The sequence below is a fragment of the Ranitomeya variabilis genome, chromosome 4 (assembly GCF_051348905.1).
Source record: "Ranitomeya variabilis isolate aRanVar5 chromosome 4, aRanVar5.hap1, whole genome shotgun sequence".
NCBI classification, from domain to species: domain Eukaryota; kingdom Metazoa; phylum Chordata; class Amphibia; order Anura; family Dendrobatidae; genus Ranitomeya; species Ranitomeya variabilis.
In genome coordinates this window covers 771,010,364-771,032,861 of record NC_135235.1, presented here as the reverse complement: position 1 = coordinate 771,032,861, position 22,498 = coordinate 771,010,364, and the positions used below count along the sequence as shown (strand labels likewise).

Here is a 22,498-nt window from a genome sequence, read left to right as displayed (position 1 = left end):
GAATGCACTACCTAGGTTAATACGATTAATCCCCAATCCCCACAGTTTTAAGTGTGCCCTAAAAACGCATTTGTTCAGACTGGCCTACCGCCTTAACGCATTAACCTAATTATCCCTGTGTGGCCCATTAAAAAAAAACAAAAAAAAAAAACATAATCAGGTTCCTCGCATCATGTTCTCATACACTTTATGCAGTTAATAGCCCTCTGTGTCTGTACTGCTACATACTTAGGCTGTTAACTGGTTCATGCAGCTTTACATGAACACCCGAGCCTTACACTATGGCTGGTCCAAATAACTAAAGCAATTGTTACCATCCACCTCTCGTGTCTCCCCTTTTCCTCATAGTCTGTAGCTTGCGAGCAGGGCCCTCATTCCTCCTGGTATCTGTTTTGAACTGTGATTTCTGTTATGCTGTAATGTCTATTGTCTGTACAAGTCCCCTCTATAATGTAAAGCGCTGCGGAATATGTTGGCGCTATATAAATAAAAATTATTATTATTATCTTACTACGGATACCTGGGGCTCACTAGTTACGCCCCCTTCGGAGCCCCCCAGACTGAGGTCCCGAGGTTCTACTCTAAAAATAAAAAATGAATGTAAACTTCATCACCTGTGCCTCCGCTTCCATTCGTTACATACTTGTATCTTCTGATTTTGTACTTTCTCTGCCCTCCTGGATATGACCCAACTACCTGACTATTCTTCTTGCTATCTCACTTCACAGAATAGCTGGTAACACCATGGCCCAAGCCTAGAGGTCTCTGTGTAACTCCAGATCCATGTAGAGGGGTTAAAGGATGATGAGCAAGGCAATCACTGGGATCTGGAAAATGGAGTAGATAGAGCCAAGCCTTCTCATGGTGGAGATCTTTTGAGCTGCCAGGTGATCACTAACAGTGCTCCCAATACATTGTGTCTGCAAACTATTCCAGCAAGATCTGCATATGAATAGCAAAATGGCGCTCCTTCCTTCTTAACTCTACCATGTGCCCAGAAAGTAGTGTACAACCATATTAAGGGTATTGTTGGATTCAAGAGACATTGGAAAATAATTTGTACCGTCCATTTGTTTCCTATTATCCTGGTGAAACCTCTCTGGGGTAATTAGAGCACGGGGCTCGGTGACTTCACAATCTAAACTATCGGAAGCTCCAATATTTTCTGTCAGATGAGTTTCAAGAAGAAATATTACACATTTATAGAGAACTTTTTATAATAGTGCAGAGCTAATGTGTCTTAAATTTAGATCTCAGGCATTTGGTAATGGAGACCTTATTTTAAAGGCTACCAGGTAGTTGCAGACTCATAAGTGAGGCAGGCCGATGCCACCATCATCAAACTACCATACAAAATGAACCTGTACAAAAAGAACTAGAATAACAAAACATATTATTTGGATTATAAGGCGCTCCGGATTGTAAGACGCACTCCAAATTTTGAGGAGAAAAATAGGAAATATATTTATTTATTTTAAATGGTGGTGCCTCTTATAATTTATGCGTTTTATTGCTTACCAGGGGTGGTGGCTGTGGTGAAGCGGGGTCCCAAGATCGCTGTTTGAGGGGGGGGTGATGCTGCAGGTCTCAGGGTGGGATGAGGGGGTGTCCAATGTGCAGTGAGCCACTGTGAGTGTTTGGTGCTGCTGGGGTGCCTGGCAATGTTACCTGGGGTGTCTGCTGCTGCTGGCACCCGGGGTAGCCGGCGCTGCCGCTGCTGCCCAGGGTTGCTGCCACTGCAGGGGGGCTATGCGACATTTCGTGAAAGGCCAGAGCCCCCCGCATGTCCATGGTTTCCTCCTGTGCGGTGGACTCCGTGAAAATGGCGGCCGGGGCGGCACATGAGCAGATACAGATCTCGGTATCAAGATCTCGGGAGATGAGATTTCAGCGCTGAAATCTCCTGCAGGCGGGAATAAATGTATATTACAGCCATCAGCCACGCACAGCTCAGAGATATATCATGGCACCGGTGTGATGGGTTTATGTAGATTATCACAATCCTCCTGGAAGTTAGTTGGTTTTAATACAAATTGAAAAGTCAGGATAAAGGGAAACTCTGTTATTGTCCAGAAATTCACACTTGGCCTCACTGCACATTAAATGTTGTCCATCATAAAAGTGATGTTTGGCCAGAAAGACTGGACCTGGTCTTGTCGGGACCATATGATCACATTCAGCAGCACAGAAGGGAGAGAAGGGAGATTCATCCGATAAGATCTCAGGGTTCTAGGAAGCCAACAGCATCATTACCCTCCACTTTCTCTTACAGGCCCATCAGAATATTTTTCTTCAGGTGATTTTCTATCTTGTCAGCACATTCTACGTACGCTGTCATTTGGCTTTATAGATCACAGATCTGGGCAGGTAACAGCGTCTCCTAAACCCAGGGGGTAGGTGGATCTACCAGGTGGTAAGTTCTATAGAAAAGGTCTTTCAATGACCAAAGTCATTAGAACAGTTTTGGGTGGAGGAGAATGTTGTGGTCTAGAGGTAAAATGGTGATCATGGTAATACGGCCGGACTACACCACCGATAAAGCAGCCACAGCCGGTGATGAGAAGAATCTGTGACTTCTCTGCATTTAGTGGTCACTACTCACCTGGGTAGTCATATGTAGGAATCTCCTCTTTACACCACTCATCCCCCCTCACATATGTCTCTGTAGTATTAATATGGGTCAGATCTTCACCCTGAAACAAATATTATAACAGTCACCGATAGATGGAGAAGTCCCATCTATGATCAGCTCTAATCCTGCCATCTCCACCGCTCTCATCACACAAGTTGTTGGAATATGTTTGGTGCAACAACTCCGTTCCTAAGAGTGTTTAGTTGCTAGTTTTGAATGTTGTTTATAAAGTTTAAAAAAAACTCTCCGAGGCTCACACAGGAAGAGCATGTGACTGTATTTCCTGTGTATGTGTGTGACAGAAGCAGCCTGCTGCACAGATAGAGACACACAAATGATTTATTCCTGATCTATTAACCCCTTCATGACCGTGGGATTTTTCGTTTTTCCGTGTTCATTTTTCACTCCCCTCCTTCCCAGAGCCATAACTTTTTTATTTTTCTGTCAATATGGCCATGTGAGGGCTTATTTTTTGTGGGACGAGTTGTACTTTTGAACGACATCATTGGTTTTACCATGTCGTGTACTAGAAAACGGGAAAAAAATTCAAGTGTGGTGAAATTTCAAAAAAAGTGCAATCCCACACTTGTTTTTTGCTTGGCTTTTTTGGTAGGTTCACTAAATGCTAAAACTGACCTGCCATTATGATTCTCCAGGTCACTACGAGTTCATAGACACCTAACATGACTAGGTTATTTTTTACCTAAGTGGTGAAAAAAAATTCCAAACTTTGCTAAAAAAAAAAAAAAAATTGCGCCATTTTCCGATACTCGTAGCGTCTCCATTTTTCATGATCTGGGGTCAGTTGAGGGCTTATTTTTTGCGTGCCGAGCTGGCGTTTTTAATTATTCCAATTTGGTGCACATACGTTCTTTTGATCGCCCGTTATTGCATTTTAATGCAATGTCGCGGCGACCAAAAAACGTAATTTTTTTTCTCGTTACGCTGTTTAGCGATCAGGTTAATGCTTTTTTTTATTGATGGATCGGGCGATTCTGAACGATACCAAATATGTGTAGGTTTGATATTTTTTTTTATTGATTTATTTTGATTGGGGCGAAAGGGGAGTGATTTATACTTTTATATTTTTTTTATTTTTTTCACTTTTTTTTTTAAACTTTTGCCATGCTTCAATAGCCTCCATGGGAGGCTAGAAGCAGGCACAGCACGATCGCCTCTGCTACATAGCAGCGATCGGCTGTTCGCTGCTATGTAGCAGAAAATGAGGTGTGCTGTGAGCGCCGACCACAGGGTGGCGCTCACAGCTACCGGCGATCAGTAACCATAGAGGTCTCAAGGACCTCTATGGTTACAATGGAGGAGCATCGCCGACCTCCGATCATGTGACGGGGGTCGGCGATGCGCTCCTATCCGGCCGCCCGGCCGGATGCTGTAGTTAAATACCGCTGTCTGCGTTGGACAGCGGCATTTAACTAGTTAATAGCGGCGTGTGAATCGCGATTTCACCCGCCTCTATTGCGGGCACATGTCAGCTGTTCAAAACAGCTGACATGTCCCGGCTTTGATGCGGGCTCACAGCGGAGCCCTGCATCAAAGCAGGGGAGCTGACCTCGGACGTACTATCCCGTCCGAGGTCAGTAAGGGGTTAAGCTTGTCATATATTGTGGATAAAGAAGCTCTGTTGTCACACGCTTGGCGAGTATACTGAATAATCTGCTGCCAACAGATTATGAGCCCAGAGTGAGACAGAACTCCAGAGTATCACAGCAACAGAAGCCCAGAGCAACAGAGAAGATGTCCACTGGCAGCAATCCTGTCAAATTCTCAGTGCCAAGCCTCACTAACCAGAACAACCAGACCTGGAAATTCAAGATGAAGATGCTGCTCATAAGAGAAGGTGTGTGGAAATATACTCAGGAACAAGTGCCTCATCCATTACCAGGTGATTGGCTAGAGAAGGATCAGAAAGCACGATATCCCTCAGTGTAGATCAGGGGTCTCAAAGTGCATTCCTCGAGGGCCTCAGACCATGCATGTTCTCAAGATTTCCTTAGCATTGCACAAGGTGCTGGAATCATTCTGTGCAGGTGATTAAATTATCACTAGTGTTGAGCATTCCGATACCGCAAGTATCGGGTATCAGCTGATACTTGCGGTATCGGAATTCCGATACCGAGTTCCGATACTTTTGTGGTATCGGGAATCGGTATCGGGATCGATATTAATGTGTAAAATAAAGAATAAAAAATATACTCACCTCTCCGACGCAGCCTGGACCTTACCGATGTAACCGGCAGCCTCCGTTCCTAAGAATGAGCACTTGAAAGACCTTAGATGACATCGCGGCTTGTGATTAGTCGTGTGGCGGTCACGTGACCGCTCACGCGACCAATCACAAGCCGCGACGTCATCTAAGGTCTTTTAAGCGCTCATTCTTAGGAACGGAGGCTGCCGGTTACATCGGTAAGGTCCAGGCTGCGTCGGAGAGGTGAGTATATCAATATTTTTTATTTTTATTCTTTATTTTACACATTAATATGGATCCCAGGGCCTGAAGGGGAGTTTCCTCTCCTTCAGACCCTGGGAACCATCAGGATACCTTCCGATACTTGGTGTCCCATTGACTTGTATTGGTATCGGCGATATCCGATACTTTGCCGGTATCGGCCGATACTATCCGATACCGATACTTTCAAGTATCGGACGGTATCGCTCAACACTAATTATCACCTGTGCCATAAAAGAAAATCCTGAAAACATGACCTGCGTGCAGCCCTCGAGGAATGCAGTTTGAGACCTCTGGTGTAGATGATAAATCAGGTTGTACATATATGCAAGTGTGCAACTGCAAAGGAGATGTGGGATGAGTTACAGAAAGTGCATGAAAGATCAAATCTCAGCAATAAGCTTAATCTTAACCCATTACTTGCCAAATTAAACATTTTACAAGTACAGATTTTTCAGAAAATGGCGTCCCAATATTCATTTAAAAATGACAATGACATGATTTCCTATTTTGAAAACATTCATTTTACAAACACAACACAAAAAATTGGACCTAATTATAAAAATTATAAAATATTAGTTGCTAGAAGCTAAAGATTAGGCATCCCAAAAAAAGGACATTGGTAGATAATGGGTTAAGAGAAAGTTGTATCAGTCTAAGCTAAGTGATGGACAGAATATGCAGGACTGTATAAGAAACACCCTAGAGATTGTGGAGCATCTCAAGGGTATTGGAGAAGAAATTAAACATTTTCATGTTGCTGCTTAGTTACCCCCAGGGAAGTGGGGTACTCAGTACCGGGTCAGGTCGCAAGGGGGATGTCACGGTGACTGCAACCCGGTCCGTGGTCCTGGGCCTCAACGTTAAAGGGAAAGGTCTTTAAAGGGATATATGTTCAAAGTTTGTTGTGACACCACCTGTGGTGTTCGGTCAGTAGTGGGACTGACGCTGCATTAAAGGGGGATGTTGCAGCAGCACGGGTGTTACACTTCCCACAAGTGAAGCCGGGTCCCCAGGTGTCCTGTGGTGTGTGGGATAGATGTTGATGGGTGCCGGTGAATAAATAGAGGAGACAAGTTGTAAGTCTTTACCTGGTTTACTATGGGTGACAGGCCACAGTCCAGGGCACCGGCCACAGTCCAGGGCACCGACAACAGGTCCATTAGGAGTCCAGGCAGTCCAGAGACAAGGGGAATCCCCTTGGCAAGTTATGTAGAAGCTTTCCACTTTGCGCTTGCTGTGTCTGAGGTCCCTTCTGCCACTAAGTGTTCCCAACAAGTCCTTATTCTTTCCCCTGTCCTGGGACAGGTACCTGTATGGTAGGCAGCTTGAGCCATACCTACTGGGGTCCTTTCATGGTGACTCCAGGTGAAAATGGGCAAAGTCCATGAAATTCTATGCCCTCTGGTTCTGCTCTGTGTCTTATGATTTCACAAAAGCCTCGGGCTCCCGGTACCCGGTTTCTGCGCACCGACTCCTTGGAGGCCTTCTAGTAGCCTTCTGGAGTCCTGTATCTCCACTGTGCTCTGTCCCTGTCTGTCCTCGCACACAGACTCTCTGTACAGACTACACTCTAGCCTGAACTGAACTGAACTCCTCCTCCAAACCAAGATCTTTATCCAGGGAAGCTGCCCTAAAACAGGGTTTTGAGTTCCCCCTCCTGGCCTGGATTTGGAAGGTGCTGTGCGTGTCATTACCTGCCAAAGGGAATCTCACTTGTCTCCAGGCATAGCACTACCCTCCCCGAGAGGAAGGCAGCACTACTGTGGTACCCGAACTCTTGGGTGCCACACTGCACTTCTAGTAAGTGGTCTTCCAGAGAGTTATGATACACTTGTGACTGCACTAAATGCACGGCCAGATGATGAGCTGACATTTGAGTATGTTAAAGGCAAACTTGTGGATGAATTCAAGAGAAAAATGCAGCATGTAAGCAGCAGTAATCAATCCAGAGCAGAAACAGCATTAAAAGACACAGGATTTCCCTAAATATAAGCGCAATCTAAGAGAAACTCGTGAATGCTTTGCCTGTAAAAAGCCCCAGACACCTTAAAGCAGACTGCAGAATTTGGAAAGCAATAATGAGTCAGCTTAAAAAGCAGAACAGTCATCAAAAGGTTAAAACAGCTGTAAAGGAAGATTCTGCATGTGCTGAAGATGCATTTAACACCAGAACAAGCTCACCTGCAAAGTGTATATGGTGTATAGATTCTGGTGCAAGCAGCCATATGATAAATAACAAGGATTTTTTCACTGACCTTAATGAAAGCAAGTCAGAAAAGGTCATATTAGCTAATGGTCACTATATGACTTCAGAAGGAGTAGGATACGGCTACCTCCACTGTCCTGTTAACTCAGCAGAAAGATCCCAATAACGGTGTAATGCTGCTGCAATGCAATAGCGCAACCTCCACCAGGGGGTGCTGGTGAGGGGAAAAAGGTTGCACTGACAGCGTAGCACCACCGTGCAGCAGCGCAGGCCCCACTAGGTGGCAAAAGAGTGGTCAGACAAGTCGGGTCGGTAACGGACAGGAAACACTGTACCAGAGGAAACAGCAATACACGTGGTCAGATACAAGCCAGAGAAGTCAGAGCAGGTTGGGAGCAGAGATGCCAGAGACATTAGACAGTCAAACAGGTCAGAGAACAAGCTGGGTCAAATACCAAGGGGTCACAGCACAGGGAACAAACACTAAGACGAGCAGGGCAATAGGAGTGGGCAGACACGTGAACTCCGTAAACGGGCAGAGGACAAATCAGGGTGTAACGGGGTCAACCGCTCAAGCCAGGGGCAGAAACTATAACTGACGCTGCCAGCAGGTAGCAGAGGAATGAAATAGCCAAAAAGATCCCAAAACGAGGCAGAGAAAGTTAACCCCCGCATGACCAGGCCGGGGAGAGAATAGCAAGAAACAAACCCCAACCTGGATCATGACAAAAGGATGTTCTCTATGTTCCCAGCCTTGAAAGCAATCTTCTGTCAGTAAAGAAAAAAGTGGAATGTAGTTACTTTTAGAGATAACAGCTGCATCATTTCAAAGAAGGGTCACACTCTTGCAGAAGGAAAAATCCAATATGAACTTTATCAGCTAAAATGTAAAGAAAGAGTGTACAGTGCTAGACAAGATCTGCATAAGAACTGTATGCATGTATGGCACAGACATCTTGGTGATGAAGTGCTCTAGTTGTCTTAAAGGGAAAATGTCCAGAAAATCCTTTCCTAAAACAAGCACCACTAGATCTGCACAGTCTCTGGATCTGATACATACAGATGTGTGTGGTCCAATGATTGTTCAAACTCCTAGCAAGAAGAGATATTTTCTCACATTTATTGATGACAACTCCAGATATACAGTTGCCTACCTGCTTCACAGTAAAGATGAAGTTCCATAGAAACTTGAAGAATATCTTGCTGTAGTGTTTAACAAATTTAGAAGAATGCCAAAAGTCCTGCGTGTAGATAATGGAACCGAATATACAAGTGGTAAGGTGCAAACCATTTTGAAAAAGGATGGAATCCCAGACTACCAATCCATACAACCCAGAACAAAATGGCATTGCAGAGATAAAGAACCGTAGTCTCTGTGAAAGTGGAAGAAGTATGTTGTTTGATGCAAATCTACTTACAAAGTATTGGGGAGAAGCCATCATGACAGCTTGTTAAAAACCATTTTATTCTATCATCTTTAAAATAATCTATATGGCAGAAGTCCTTAATATACTCAGGGGGCATCAAAAAAGGTCATACTGCTGCAGACTGCGCGTTTCGACCTTCTTAGGTCTTCTAGGAGAAGAAGGCAGCAGTGTGCCCTTTTTTGATCGCCCTTTGTATATTAAGGAATTCTGCCATATGGACTAATTGGCACAAGCCAATAAAATGGTTTTTAAGTGCCAAGCAGGAAAGATTTGCTGGAATTTTGTGTTGTATACTGTGGCTATTACATCATGGGTGTGCCTCTCCCATTTGAGCAGATCTCCAAAGGACGACAGAGCTGGCTGAAACTTTTATTATTTGAAGATTATGATGCAACATTTTCTCCAGTTGTGAAGCAAACCACAATCAGAACCTTAATGTCCGTAGCTGCAGTTCAACAGATGACAGTGAGATATTTTATTAAAACAGCCTTCCTACATGGTGACATTGAAGAAGAGTTGTACATGAGCCAACCCAAGGGGTATATTAAAAAGGGTGAAGAATTCCTTGCCTGGAGAAGTGGTGATGGTGAACTCAGTCGAGAGGTTCAAGAGAGGCCTGGATGTCTTCCTGGAGCCTAACAATATTGTATCTTACAGTTATTAGGTTTTTAGAAGGACGGAGATCTGGGGATTTATTCTGATGGAATATAGGCTGAACTGGATGGACAAATGTCTCTTTTCATCCTTGCTAATTATGTTACTATGATTAAGAACACCTTGTTTGTAAAACGCAAAAATCTCTCTATGGACTTAAGCAGTTAGCAAGGGCTTGAACAAAGTTTTGATGGATGAAGGATTTAAAAGATCTCCAGCTGATCCATGTTTATATGCGAAAAATGTAGCAAAGGAGTGGATGTATGTTCTCCTATATATAGACGATGTAATCATGTCTCATCAAGATGAAAAAGAAATTCTAAAGCTAGGAGAAATTCTCAACCAGCACTTTGAGACTAAGGACCTTGGAAATGGAGTGACATATTATTTGGGAATCCAAATCCATAGAGAGGAAGATGGGAGTTTTCTTCTCAACCAAATTTCTAAAATTTCCGCAATCCTAAATCAGTTTGGAATGTCAGAAGCCAAAGATGTGTCAACACCAATGGATCCGTCCTACCTAAAGTTGGAAGGAGAAGATCTGCTACCCAGCAATGAGAGCTACAGTCAAGCAGTGGGGGCGCTTCTGTACATAGTAACCATAACTCGTCCGGATATCACAGCCACAGTCGGAATTCTCTGTCGACATGTAAGCAAGCCATGCCAAAGAGAGTGGAATGCAATTAAGAGAATTCTTCAGGGCCGGACTGGCCATTGGGCACTTCTGGCAAATGCCAGAACGGCCGGTCCCTCTAATGGGCCGCTCGATCACCTCCACTCCCTCTTCAGCAGCATGTCTGGCAGGCGCAGCATTAGCTTGCCTGCACACACAGTCACGCTGCACCGATGAAACCAGCAGGACCAGTAAGGGGCGGCACTGTGCTGTTCTGTGCTGTTCTGTGCCGCCCCTTGGCTCTGCTGATTTCAATTCTGCAGCGCGATCATGCACACAAGCAGGGGGCGCTGTGCAGGTCTGCCCCATGCAGAAGTTTTAGGCCTCCCGGCACTGTACTGTACCATCAAGTTGTACAAGTGCCGGCCCGGACATCCCAGGATTGCAGACACACCACATGATGTGAGGGTGGACGTCACCTGCGAGCCGGCCGGGCTGAGAGGAGCTTCAGTGATGAGGTCAGCAGAGCAGGGGGCCGGGGCAGGAGGTCTCTGACAGAGTCGGATCTTGTCTGGCCGTGGTGTCTGCAGTCAAGCTGAGGCCGGAGAGATGATTTATTGTCCAGCTTGAAGCTTCACACAGATGGGGTCGCGCTGTCAGTGGGGTCATCAGCTCCAGTGTGGCCTGATCTGTGTGCAGGAACATGCTGCAGCAATAACTCCCAGCAGACAGCTGTATACAGGATCATAGGCCGATCACTCCTGAGCCTGGCTGCAGGACATCATACACTATATATATATATATATATATATATATATATATATATATATATATATATATATATATATATATATATAGCCACTGTATATTATATCATGTATGTCCTGTGGCCCGGTCCAGGAGCAATCGGTCAATGCATATGTTATAATATACAATATACAGTGCACATATGTCACTCATATCCTATACTATGTGCACAGACATCTGATCTTATATACAGGATAATATGTGACCAAGGCACCAATGCACGCTGGGGACGTCAGAGTCCTGGCGCATGCTACACTGCGTTGCCTTGCCACTGGACTTGTCAGGATCCTGGGTTAGATGAGTATATGATTTTTTTTTTTTAATTAAGACTTGTGATGTGATGTGGGGGCATAATAAACAATGGGAGACCCTTCTACGTAGTGTGTGGGACTCTGAAACTTTGTGGGGGGGCCCTCATACAATTCAGGGAATAATTCAGCATCTATTATACAGCTTGTGGACTAATGCAAGGGTCACTATACAGCTTGGGGACTAATGCAGGGGCCATTATACAGCTTGGGGACTAATGCAGGGGCCATTATACAGCTTGGGGACTAATGCAGGGGCCATTATACAGCTTGAGGACTAATGCAGGGGCCATTATACAGCTTGGGGACTAATGCAGGGGCCATTATACAGCTTGGGGACTAATGCGGGAGCCATTATACAGCTTGGGGACTAATGCAGGGGCCATTATACAGCTTGAGGACTAATGCAGGGACCATTATACAGTTTGGGAGCTAATGTGGAGGAGCATTATAGTGTACAGTTTGTGAGCTAATGTGCGGAGGCCATTATACAGTCTGAGGGCTACTGTGCTATTCAGTATTTTGGGGGAGCAGTGGGGACCTCATACTCTGTATAGCGGAGCTGTGGGCCCAATATACTGTGTATAGGGGAGCTGTGGGACCACCATACTATGTATAGTGGAGTTTAAGGCCCATAATGCTGTGTAGAGGGCAGTTGTGGGAACATCATATTGTGTATAGAGTGACTGTGGGTGTATTATACTGTATATAAGGGAGCTGTTTGTCCATCATAATGTATATAAAGGAGTTGTACATTGGGGACTCAGGGGACTTTAGTAGATGTTAACTGGGCACTTAAGAAGCATCATTGTTATAGGGGCACTCAGAGTATTATGGCAGTCATGTGCACAAGGGGCATTATTACTTTCTAGGGGAAAAATGTGGATACTGTTTTCAAGTGCATTTGCACAGTGCATTAATATTTTCTAGTGGGGGCAATTTTACCATATAGAGGGCACAAAGGCATTATTACTATTTAAAGGGCACAGTGGTGGCATTATTATGTAGGGCAGTAAAAGGAGTGCTGTTTTTGTACCACACAGCAGGTGCAGTAATAGGGACACATGAGGCAGCAGCGGCTCAGTATTGGGGTATCAGGTGCAGTAATAGGGACACATACGGCAGCAGCGGCTCAGTATTGGGGTATCGGGCAGTAATAGGGACACATACGGCAGCAGCGGCTCAGTATTGGGGTATCAGGTGCAGTAATAGGGACACATACGGCAGCAGCGGCTCAGTATTGGGGTATCAGGTGCAGTAATAGGGACACATACGGCAGCAGCGCTCAGTATTGGGGTATCAGGTGCAGTAATAGGGACACATACGGCAGCAGCGGCTCAGTATTGGAGTATCAGGTGCAGTAATAGGGACACATACGGCAGCAGCGGCTCAGTATTGGGGTATCAGGTGCAGTAATAGGGTCACATACGGCAGCAGCGGCTCAGTATTGGGGTATCAGGTGCAGTAATAGGGACACATAGGCAGCAGCGGCTCAGTATTGGGGTATCAGGTGCAGTAATAGGGACACATACGGCAGCAGCAGCTCAGTATTGGGGTATCAGGGGCAGTAATAGGGACACATAGGGCAGCAATGGCTCAGTATTGGGGTATCAGGTGCAGTAATAAGGACACATACGGCAGCAGCAGCTCAGTATTGGGGTATCAGGTGCAGTAATAGGGACACATAGGCAGCAGCGGCTCAGTATTGGGGTATCAGGTGCAGTAATAGGGACACATACGGCAGCAGAGGCTCAGTATTGGGGTATCAGGGGCAGTAATAGGGACACATACGGCAGCAGCGGCTCAGTATTGGGGTATCAGGGGCAGTAATGGGGACACATACGGCAGCAGCGGCTCAGTATTGGAGTATCAGGTGCAGTAATAGAGACACATACGGCAGCAGCAGCTCAGTATTGGGGTATCAGGTGCAGTAATAGGGACACATAGGCAGCAGCGGCTCAGTATTGGGGTATCAGGTGCAGTAATAAGGACACATATGGCAGCAGCGGCTCAGTATTGGGGTATCAGGTGCAGTAATATGGTCACATACGGCAGCAGCGGCTCAGTATTGGGGTATCAGGTGCAGTAATAAGGACACATATGGCAGCAGCGGCTCAGTATTGGGGTATCAGGTGCAGTAATAAGGACACATACGGCAGCAGAGGCTCAGTATTGGGGTATCAGGTGCAGTAATAGGGACACATACGGCAGCAGCGGCTCAGTATTGGGGTATCAGGGGCAGTAATAGGGACACATACGGCAGCACCGGCTCAGTATTGGGGTATCAGGAGCAGTAATAGGGACACATACGGCAGCAGTGGCTCTGTATTGGGGTATCAGGGGCAGTAATAGGGACACATACGGCAGAGGCTCAGTATTGGGGTATCAGGGGCAGTAATAGGGGCACATATGGCAGAGGCTCAGTATTGGGGTATCAGGGGCAGTAATAGGGACACATATTGCAGCAGTGGCTCAGTATTGGGGTATCAGGTGCAGTAATAGGGACACATACGGCAGCAGCAGCTCAGTATTGGGGTATCAGGTGCAGTAATAGGGTCACATACGGCAGCAGCGGCTCAGTATTGGGGTATCAGGGGCAGTAATAGGGACACATATGGCAGCAGCGGCTCAATATTGGGGTATCAGGTGCAGTAATAGGGACACATACGGCAGCAGCGGCTCAGTATTGGGGTATCAGGTGCAGTAATAATGACACATACGGCAGCAGAGGCTCAGTATTGGGGTATCAGGAGCAGTAATAGGGACACATACGGCAGCAGCGGCTCAGTATTGGGGTATCAGGAGCAGTAATAGGGACACATACGGCAGCAGCGGCTCAGTATTGGGGTATCAGGGGCAGTAATAGGGACACATACGGCAGCAGCGGCTCAGTATTGGGGTATCAGGAGCAGTAATAGGGACACATACGGCAGCAGAGGCTCAGTATTGTGGTATCAGGTGCAGTAATAAGGACACATACGGCAGCAGTGGCTCAGTATTAGGGTATCAGGGGCAGTAATAGGGACACATACGGCAGCAGCGGCTCAGTATTGGGGTATTAGGTGCAGTAATAGGGACACATACGGCAGCAGCGGCTCAGTATTGTGGTATCAGGGGCAGTAATAGGGACACATACGGCATCAGTGGCTCAGTATTGGGGTATCAGGTGCAGTAATAGGGACACATACGGCAGCAGCGGCTCAGTATTGGGGTATCAGGTGCAGTAATAGGGACACATACGGCAGCAGAGGCTCAGTATTGGGGTATCAGGTGCAGTAATATGGACACATACGGCAGCAGCGGCTCAGTATTTGGGGTATCAGGTGCAGTAATAGGGACACATGCGGCAGCAGGGGCTCAGTATTGGGGTATCAGGTGCAGTAATAGGGACACATGCAGCAGCAGGGGCTCAGTATTGGGGTATCAGGGGCAGTAATAGGGACACATACGGCAGCAGTGGCTCAGTATTGGGGTATCAGGGGCAGTAATAGGGACACATACGGCAGCAGCGGCTCAGTATTGGGGTATCAGGTGCAGTAATTGGGACACATACGGCAGCAGTGGCTCAGTATTGGGGTATCAGGGGCAGTAATTGGGACACATACGTCAGCAGCGGCTCAGTATTGGGGTATCAGGTGCAGTAATAGGGACACATACGGCAGCAGAGGCTCAGTATTGGGGTATCAGGTGCATTAATAGGGACACATAGGCAGCAGCGGCTCAGTATTGGGGTATCAGGGGCAGTAATAGGGACACATACGGCAGCAGCGGCTCAGTATTGGGGTATCAGGGGCAGTAATAGGGACACATACGGCAGCAGCGGCTCAGTATTGGGGTATCAGGTGCAGTAATAGGGACACATACGGCAGCAGCGGCTCAGTATTGGGGCATCAGGTGCAGTAATAGGGACACATACGGCAGCAGCGGCTCAGTATTGCGGTATCAGGTGTAGTAATAGGGACACATACGGCAGCAGCGGCTCAGTATTGGGGTATCAGGTGCAGTAATAGGGACACATACGGCAGCAGAGGCTCAGTATTGGGGTATCAGCAGGATGAGGAGTTTGCAGTTCGGGAATAGATGGTGATGAGGCTGGAATATGAGATGTGAAATGTGTCTTTGTTGTAATCTCTGCAGACGAGTTGTGGCTGGAGAAGTTGTCATGTCGGTCTGGGCCAGATGGAAAAGAAGGTAAAAGTGAACGAGTCAATCAGAAAGAAAGTAATCTGTAAGTCATTATCTGTAAGCCGTGATGTCATCTAAGGTCTTTCAAGCGCGCATTCTTAGGTACAACGGCTCCCGGTTACGGCGGTAAAGTCCAGGGCGCGTCAGAGGGTGAGTATATCCCTATTTTTTATTTTAATTCTTTCTTTTACACATTGATATGGATCTCAGGGCCTGAAGGAGTTTCCTCTCCTTCAGACCCTGGGAACCATAGAGGATACCGTCCGATACTTGGTGTCCCATTGACTTGTATTGGTATCGGGTATCGGTATCGGATTAGATCCGATACTTTGCCGGTATCGGCCGATACTTTCCGATACCGATACTTTCAAGTATCGGACGGCATCGCTCAACACTAGTGGTGCTATATCAGTGAGTAAAATAAATACATAAATATTAGCTCATTGGTATCTGACAATTTGCATCACTGTCCATCAGCTACTGTGTATGAAGAGGCCGCAGCACCATGTAGAGCGCAACATCATCTTCATTATCTATGAGACCCCACTCTGTGTGTAAAATAGCAGTTTTGCCCGCTCCTACACCTATATAGTCATGTTACACTCCCCTCACTTCTTGTGACCTACAGGTGTACAAAGATATTATACAGTCACCATGTGACAAATGGGCCTGTGTACCTTCAAATGCCAGGGCTGAATTTTAGTCCCAGTCCGGCCCTGGAATTCTTCAATATCTTAAAGAAACTCAAAGGCTAAATCTTAAGACATCTTCATCAGCAGATCTCACTCTCAGAGGTCAGGTGGATGAAAATTGGGCTGGAGATTCAAGTGATCGAAAATCAACTAGTGGTTACTTGTACAAGTTAGGAGAAAATTCAATTTCTTAGTCCAGCAGAAAACAAGTGTCAGTTGCATTATCTTCTACGGAAGCAGAATATATGCCTGCTGCTTATGCAAGTCGAGAAGTAACTTGGTTGAAACAACTTTTGGAAGACTACGGCAAGCCATTAGCTCAACCAACAGTTATCTTGCCAGCAGTAAGAAGATTAGTGCAAGGACTAAGCACATTGATATAAAATATCACCACTTACGTGACTTAGTAGGATGTAGAACGTCGTGTGCTTGAGTTTGTTTATTGCGAGTCTAACAAGATGTTAGCTAATGGTATGACAAAGCCATTATCAAGAGCCAAGTTTGTGGACTTCAGAACCGCAATGGGACTAACAGGATAAGTAGTGGTTGAGTGGGGGTGTTGGAATATGTTTGGTGCAACAACTCCATTATGAGTATTTGCTAGTTCTGTATGCTGTTTACAGAGTAAAAAAAACCTCCCATAGGCTCACACAGGAAGAGCATGTGACAAATGTATTTCCTGTTTTCCTGTATATGAGAGAAGCAGCCTGCTGTAGATGCTGCACAGATAGAGACACACAAATGATTTATTCCTGATATATTAAGCTTATGCTATAGTGTTCCCGATTGTTCCTGAATAAACAAGTTCTGTTGCCACACGCTTGGAGAGAATCGTGAGTAATCCGCTGCCAACACAAGTGCTGTGATGTCTTAAGAGAAGTATACAGTCTACATCACGTCAAATAATTATTCTCCTCTACTCCTTTTTGGTCAGAACTCTTCTGGAACACTGTGTCCAGTTCTGGGCACCACATTTAAATAAAACAAAGAAAAGAGAGAGCAAGTTCAGAGAAGAGCTACCAGGATGGTGAGATAAAACAAGACTGAGCACAAGACCTTCACCGGCGTCTACACATCATAGGGGAGATCTCCTGACACCTTCTCTCCATCTACCTGATGATCCTGAGGAGCAATGGGATCTTCTTGGTTACAGTCCTGTGGAAGAAGAGGACGGGGACATCGCTCTGGTGTTGTCCTCTTACTGGATAGAACTGCAGGAAACACATACAGGGAGTGAATTCATTCTTTACATACAGATAATTATAGGCCGTGTGTATTTAGTCCTGTCTATTACCTGGAGATGTGAGGGGCTGGGGAACCTCCATTATGACGTTCTTGTACAGATCTCTGTGTCCTTCTAAATACTTCCACTCCTCCATGGAGAAATAGACAGCGACATCCTGACACCTTATAGGAACCTGACACATACAATGATACCGTCATCCCCCCGATCCCTTCATAGCGTTACTGTATAATGTCCCAGCATTCCCAGCAGTGTCACCTCTCCAGTCAGCAGCTCAATCATCTTGTAGGTGAGTTCTAGGATCTTCTGGTCATTGATGTCCTCATGGATCAGGAGGTGAGGTGGAGGCCCCGTGATTGGGCTCCGGGGTCTTCCCCATCCCTCAGACACAGGGTCCTGACAGCGATCACTAGAGGTCTTCTTCACCACTGTGTAATCCTGGTAATGGAGAGACACATTAATAAATCTCACTACAGACATTTCCAGAGTCCTCACCTCTCCAGTTCTGTCCATCTGTTATTCCCATAGATAAGAATGATGTAATGTGACGTCATCAGAATCTCTCACCTCCCCAGTAAGCCGGAAGAGGATCTCTAGGGTGAGGTGGAATATCCTCTCCGCCATCTTGTCTCTGTCCATATCCATCTGTGATGGGTAAATCAGGACAATTCTCTTCTGTAGAAGATCTTCACTGAGAGGATCCGATATTGTAGAGACCTGAATGAGAAGATGAGCCGATGTAACATCATAAGAATCCTGTGTAATAATACAATTACTGGAGATAATAAGGGAAACATATGAGGAGATTTATTATTTTGCAGTATTTAGTTTCCTTCTTTACATCTACTAATAAAACCTATATATTTAGGCCACAGACAACAAGCAGTTTCTTCCTCGGAGTTGGCAGCTGAATACGTTCCTCATAGACTCATCTTCCATAACGCTAATTCTCGTCTCATTTACCGACCCTGGAATCGGCATTAGCAATACTGCAGGAGATATTCATTACACGCGACATGAGAAATAACTACTTCATGATGAGGACGACATCTTCATCTTCTACTACGGCTCTAGAGACATATGTGGCCAGAGTCGGTCACTGACTCCATCACCACCGGCCTCTATATGAAGGTTTCCCGTCTTCCCCGCACTGTAATCTTCTATCACGTTAGATCTCAGCTCTGATTCACACACACAGAAGTTTGAGGCTTTTAGAAAAGATTTTTTTGTTTCCATAATCAACGCGGACAGAAATGATCTGATCCCAAAGTCTCCATGTACAGTGATTTATGGGGTTTATTTCTGGCCTTAGGCTTTCTTATATTACAGGAAAAACACCAGGGAAAAAAAACAGATATTAAAATGATTCAAAAGAAAAATTGGCTCCAATAATTCTTGTAAAAATAAAAAAACATAAAAAAGCAGAAGACATTTTATTATATGTTATCAAGTGAAACATTTTTTTTTTTTACAAATCAACTCTTTTGGGAACCATAACATAGATGTGCACCGCAGGGACGGCACAGGAGCGGCTGCAACAAAAACCCTGGCAGTTTAACCACTTGCTCATGTGAAAAGCAAACATGGCATCTAAGAAGGTGTAGTCAGAGAAGAGAGGGAGACACAAAAGCGCAAATAGGGTCTTATCAAACGTTACACAGTGTTGCCCACCAAGAGAACTACTCACCTGGTGAGAGTGGAGAAAGGACATATATTAATAGTGGCTGCTGAAGATCCACTGGTCAGTGCAAGACCTGATTGAAACATACACTTAGGTAGGAAAAAAGGATCCTCCCTGCGCTGCCGCAAGAGGAATTCCAAAAATTGTAGAGGTTTCAACGTGGTTTATTCTACGCGTTACAGGGTTCAGGTGACCCCTTCATCAGGACATAGAACAAATATTGTACCTTGGTACAATATTTGTGGTATGTCCTGATGAAGGGATCACCTGAACCCTGAAACGCGTAGAATAAACCACATTGAAACCTCAACAATTTTTGTAATTCCTCTTGCGGCAGAACGGGGATGGTCCTTTTTTCCTACCTAAGTGTATCTAAGAAGGTCTGACAGAGTTCTGTTGAATGCCCCTCCGCTTCCAAGTACTCGGCGGCCTAGTTACTACGATACTTACATACCTAATAATGGTGTCTGGGCCTGCAATGACTGAAGGTCTATTAGGTCAGGCCAGAGGCGGCATCCAATAAGATACCTTTTAAAGTGAATCTGTCACCTCATTTTGAGGCTATAAACTGTGGCCACCACCATTAGGAGCTTATCTACAGCATTCTGTAACGCTGTAGATAAGCCCCCGATGTAACCTGAAAGATAAGAAAAACAAGTTAGATTATGCTCACCCAGGGACGGTCTGGGTCCGATGGGTATCGCTAGTCCGGGTCAGGTGCCTCCCATCTTCATACGATGTTGTCATCCTCCTTGCTTCTGTCAGGGCCCCTGCGCAGGCATAATTCTCTGCCCTGTTGAGGGCAGAGCAAAGTACTGCAGTGCGCAGGCATCGGGAAAGGTCAGAGAGGCCCAGCACCTGCGCACTGCAGTACTTTACGCTGCTCTCAACAGGGCAAATCAGTATGCCTGCACAGGAGCCGCAACAGAAGCAAGGAAGAGGACGTCATCGCATGAAGATGGGAGGCGCCGGACCCGGACCTGCGATGCCCATTGGACCCGAACCGGGACCGCCCCTGGGTGAGTCTAATCCAACTTGTTTTTCTTATCTTTAAGGTCACATTACAGAATGCTGCAGCCATCTTACATACCCCGCACCTAAAGACAGGGGGCATGGCATCTTCTGCCAACAAATAGTAGACTCTTGACAGAGCGTCAGAATTGCCATGCAGTTTCCCTGGCCTATGCTCCACATGGAAGTTAAAATAATGAAGTGCTAGGAACCACCTGGTCACTCGGGCATTATTCCATTTCTTCTCCCTTATCCACTTCAGTGGGCATGGTCTGACACTAGTCTGAATATCCTGCCTAAGAGGTAGTACCTTAGAGTCTCCAACGTCCACTTGAAGGCTAAACATTCCTACTCCACTATGGAATAATTTTTCTCACAGGATGACAACTTTCGGCTAAGATACCTTATGGGGTGTGCTCTTCCCCGTTCTCCTCCTGAGATAAGACAGCGCCCAAACCGACATCCGATGCATCCATTTGGACCACAAACTAGTTGGAGAAATCAGGTGCTACTAGCTTCGGCTGTTTACACAGGGACAGCTTCAGTTCCTGGAAGGCCATCTCAGATTCTGGAGATCACTTAGCCATAGCTGACTTTGTCCCTTTAAGGAGGTCTGTCAGAGAGGCAGCTACCATGGCGAAGTTTGGGATAAACCGGCAGTAATAGCCCACAGTGTCCAGGAATGCCCTGACCTGCTTCTTTGAGAGGGGTTATGGTCAACCCTGGATCGCTTCAACTTTATCTGGGGATTTTTTTGCCCCTACCTACAACATAGCCCAAGTATTTCACTTCCTCTATTCCCAAGGCACATTTCTGCGGGTTTATGGAAAACCCCGCCTTCCGTAGAGCATCAAATATCACCTGGACCTTGCTCAAATGGCTTCCCCAATCCTAGCTGAAGATCACAATGTTGTCCAGATAGGTCACTACGTACCTCTTTTGGGGGAGCTAGGATTCAGTCCATGGCTCTCTGGAATGTGGCTGGAGAGCCTTCTAACCCAAACAGCATCCTAGTGTATTGGAAGCCTCCATCTGGCATTGAAAAGACAGTCTTCTCTTTGTCATTTTGTCATCTTGGAACATGGGGATTTGCAAATGCCCTTTTGTGAGGTCAAGGGTAGTAATGTACAGTGCCTTGCGAAAGTATTCGGCCCCCTGGAACTTTTCAACCTTTTCCCACATATCATGCTTCAAACATAAAGATACCAAATATACATTTTTGATGAAGAATCAACAACAAGTGGAACACAATTGTTAAGTTGAACGAAATGTATTGGTTATTTTAAATTTTTGTGGAAATTCAAAAACTGAAAAGTGGGACGTGCAATATTATTCGGCCCCTTTAACTTAACACTTTGTTGCGCCACCTTTTGCTGCTATTACAGCTGTAAGTCGCTTGGGGTATGTCTCTATCGGTTTTGTACATTGAAAGACTGAAATTCTTGCCCATTCTTCCTTGGCAAACAGCTCGAGCTCAGTGAGGTTTGATGGAGATCGTTCGTGAACTGCAGTTTTCAGTTCTTTCCACAGATTCTCGATTGGATTGAGGTCTGGACTTTTACTTGGCCATTCTAACACCTGGATATGTTTATTTGTGAACCATTCCATTGTAGATTTTGCTTTATGTTTGGGATCATTGTCTTGTTGGAAGACAAATCTCTGTCCCAGTCTCAGGTATTTTGCAGACTCCAACAGGTTTTCTTCAAGAATGGTCCTGTATTTGGCTCCATCTATCTTCCCATCAATTTTAACCATCTTACATGTCCCTGCTGAAGAAAAGCAGCCCCAAACCTTGATGCTGCCACCACCATATTTGACAGTGGGGATGGTGTGTTCAGGGTGATGAGCTGTGTTGCCTTTACACCAAACATATCGTTTGGCATTGTTGCCAAAAAGTTCGATTTTGGTTGCATCTGACCAGAGCACCTTCTTCCACATTTGGTGCGTCTCCCAGATGGCTTGTTGCAAACTTTAAACAACAATTTTTATGGAAATGTTTGAGAAATGGCTTTCTTTTTCTTTTTTTTTTAATTTTAAGTTAAAGGGGCCGAATAATATTGCACGTCCCACTTTTCAGTTTTTGAATTTCCACAAAAATTTAAAATAACCAATACATTTCGTTCAACTTCACAATTGTGTTCCACTTGTTGTTGATTCTTTATCAAAAATTTACATTTGGTATCTTTATGTTTGAAGCATGATATGTGGGAAAAGGTTGAAAAGTTCCAGGGGGCCGAATACTTTCGCAAGGCACTCTACCGAGCCAGCCCTAGCCTCTCAATTAATTCATCGACCCAGGGCATCAGGTACGCATCGGACTTAGAAACTTTGTTCAGCTTCCCATAGTCATTGCAAAACTGCCATTCTCCATCTGGTTTTGGTACTAAGACTATTGGACTGGTCTTGGACTCCTCGATGAATCACAGACTCAGCATCTGCTTCACCTCTTTTGAGATCACCTCTCAGAGTGCTTCGCGAATCCGATATGGCTTCAAATTAACCTGAACAAGAGGCTCCTTCAGAACCTCATGCTCTATGATCTTCATACAACCTGGCAGCTTCGAGAACA

At 45.5% G+C, this 22,498-nt stretch overlaps 1 protein-coding gene across 1 annotated transcript in view; it reads right to left on the bottom strand.

The window, feature by feature from the left end:
• Positions 1-22,498, bottom strand: part of LOC143766952 (uncharacterized) — a 93,906-nt gene that overhangs the window by 37,610 nt on the left and 33,798 nt on the right. The window contains exons 2-6 of the mRNA XM_077254971.1: positions 17,805-17,954; positions 17,496-17,675; positions 17,289-17,412; positions 17,108-17,205; positions 2,603-2,693 (exon numbers count right to left, since the gene is read on the bottom strand). Of these exons, the coding sequence (XP_077111086.1) occupies positions 2,603-2,693; positions 17,108-17,205; positions 17,289-17,412; positions 17,496-17,675; positions 17,805-17,882 (571 nt within the window). The 5' untranslated portion in view covers positions 17,883-17,954. The remainder of the gene's footprint in view (positions 1-2,602; positions 2,694-17,107; positions 17,206-17,288; positions 17,413-17,495; positions 17,676-17,804; positions 17,955-22,498) is intronic.